At 42.9% G+C, this 2,084-nt stretch overlaps 1 protein-coding gene across 3 annotated transcripts in view; it reads right to left on the bottom strand.

The window, feature by feature from the left end:
* Positions 1-1,106: 1,106 nt before the first annotated feature.
* Positions 1,107-2,084, bottom strand: part of dpm2 (dolichyl-phosphate mannosyltransferase subunit 2, regulatory) — a 14,862-nt gene continuing 13,884 nt past the window's right edge. For 2 of the 3 annotated variants that reach the window (XM_079289931.1, XM_079289930.1), the window contains 2 exons: positions 1,921-2,023; positions 1,107-1,795 (listed from right to left, as the gene is read on the bottom strand). In XM_079289931.1, the coding sequence (XP_079146057.1) occupies positions 1,740-1,795; positions 1,921-2,023 (159 nt within the window). In that variant the 3' untranslated portion in view covers positions 1,107-1,739. The remainder of the gene's footprint in view (positions 1,796-1,920; positions 2,024-2,084) is intronic. The other variant, XR_013772834.1, reaches the window with a different exon arrangement.

Below are 2,084 nucleotides of genomic sequence, written 5' to 3'. Positions count from 1 at the left end.
TAAGAACTCTACCTATGAATTTTCCCTTTAAAATTTAGATATTTAATCAAAATCGTTTTTTTCTACATGTCTCATAAACAATTCTAGCAAAAAATAAAGCATTTCTCTCATCAGCTGGAGAGCAACGAATGACAAAGACCAACAGTCATGTGACTGAACTGCAGCCTGCTGACAAAGAAGAGACGACAGCAGCAAAGGAGTCCTCAAATTTCTCAAAAGTGGGAAGACATAAAATCCACATATTTCAGAGCAAAACAAACTGTGCTTGTATCAATAACGATGCCCAATTTTGTTTGCCAAAACTCCAGTAAATTCAGTTGATTAACTGGAACAGCCCGGGAGGTTAATGTTGCAGTTAATGATGCTTCTGTATTGTTTACATGCTGTTATATCATTGATAGTATTTCTCCAACTAATACTAGCGATAACATTAATTATACAGAGACAGAAGTCTGAGTGCAGGAAGTAGCTTCGAGCTAATTCTTTCATGCGGACTGTCCCACAATGAGCAGCATGCAGCTGCTGCAGTCGCCTTTTCCACAACACTGGAATAATCGCTCTGCGTCCCCATAGCAACGGCTCTTTGCTCCACCTGACTGAAGTAGAAGATGTCAGCCTGCAGCAGCCCATTATCGACATGCAGGGGAAGCATTTGTATGCAACTCAAACTTCCGGAGCTTTCTATCATGAAGCTTGGCAGAAGTTCAGTCAGAGACTCTCTTTACGCTCTCATTCATTCATAATGTATCTGTCCTCTGCTACTCATAGGGCCTTTCTCAATACAGAAGTACGGACGTGTACTTTTGGAGTCTGGACTCCAAGTCCAGAGAACGCAGTACGGACAAGTACGCATACTGATATTACACGCTAGATTTAACAAGCACATTTTGTCACTATGTCATGAAGCTTTGCTGTCAAACTTCACAACTGTTCTCTCTGGTGCCTCCACCTCCAGTCCTCATCATATCTAGGGCCCAGTCCTGCTCCTTCCCAAGGTAGGATTTGGACAAAGTTTCTCATTATTATAACTTGCAGGATCTTTATTGTTTCCATCCCAGTGGGCTTCAGTAGGCATTGATTAAAAAGACGCAACATTTTCCCAGCATCAATATTTTATTAAGTAAGAAAAGGGACCATTGGCCCCATCACCAGTCTGACTGTAGGTGTGTGTGTGTTGGACAAAATGCTGGTTTGCATCCAAAACTATTTACAAACATCATTCACACTTTCACACTACAACAAAGGACACATTGTCAATATTTACACAATTTAAGATCCATGCTGCTTTCAATGAAGTCGGAATTCTATCACTTTCCACACAGTGACACATAGTTCAGCTCCCGTCCCTCCTGAGTGAGGAGCCACTTAAAGCCCTCATGTTACTGGGTTAGTGAGAAACAAGAGAAGGCTTCCGCTGGTCCAGGTAAAGCGGCAAGTGTTCTGCAAGTGAAAGAATCAGTTATTGTCACTGGTGCAGTCTTTGTTGTGTTTTGAATGAATGATGTTTCTGCTGTACTGCCACTCTGGGGCACCGAGGTGGAAGCTTTAACGCTTACTGATCAACTCAAAGCCATCTGGAAATAGAACCAAAATATGAAATAAATATCAGGAACTTTCGTTTGAACACACATAATTTTGGAAGCATGAACGTCAGCTGTTCAGCAGCGATTATCAGAGAATGGAGGTTTGATTCTGCTTGCAGCGCCACCAGAGGGTTCAGCAGCCGCTCCATCCTGAGACTAGTCCACTTTCTTTGGCTTGCGGTTCTTCCACATGATAACTGCGGTGAAGGCCCCTGTGGAGATGAGAGCAGTGTTGACCTCAACAGAGACAGACATCGTCACACCGCCTTTCATTGAATATGTGGCGCTTGTCTGTGGAGTGCATATTGCAATGAGAGTGTGCTTCGTGTCTACTCACCGATACAGAGCAGCAGGATTACTGCTGCAACGCCAGGCACAATCACAGAGTACTCTCGAGGAAGAAAGTACTTGTGCAGTACGTGATCAGTGTCCACGAAAGGCTGGAGAAGGACCAAATAGCACATCATTCATGTCATTTTCAAAGTTTTCTTTAATTTTATA

Source organism: Melanostigma gelatinosum (genome assembly GCF_949748355.1).
Source record: "Melanostigma gelatinosum genome assembly, chromosome: 18".
NCBI classification, from domain to species: Eukaryota; Metazoa; Chordata; class Actinopteri; order Perciformes; family Zoarcidae; genus Melanostigma; species Melanostigma gelatinosum.
The sequence above is the reverse complement of the archived record's forward strand: the minus strand, read 5'-3'. Positions and strand labels throughout refer to the sequence as shown.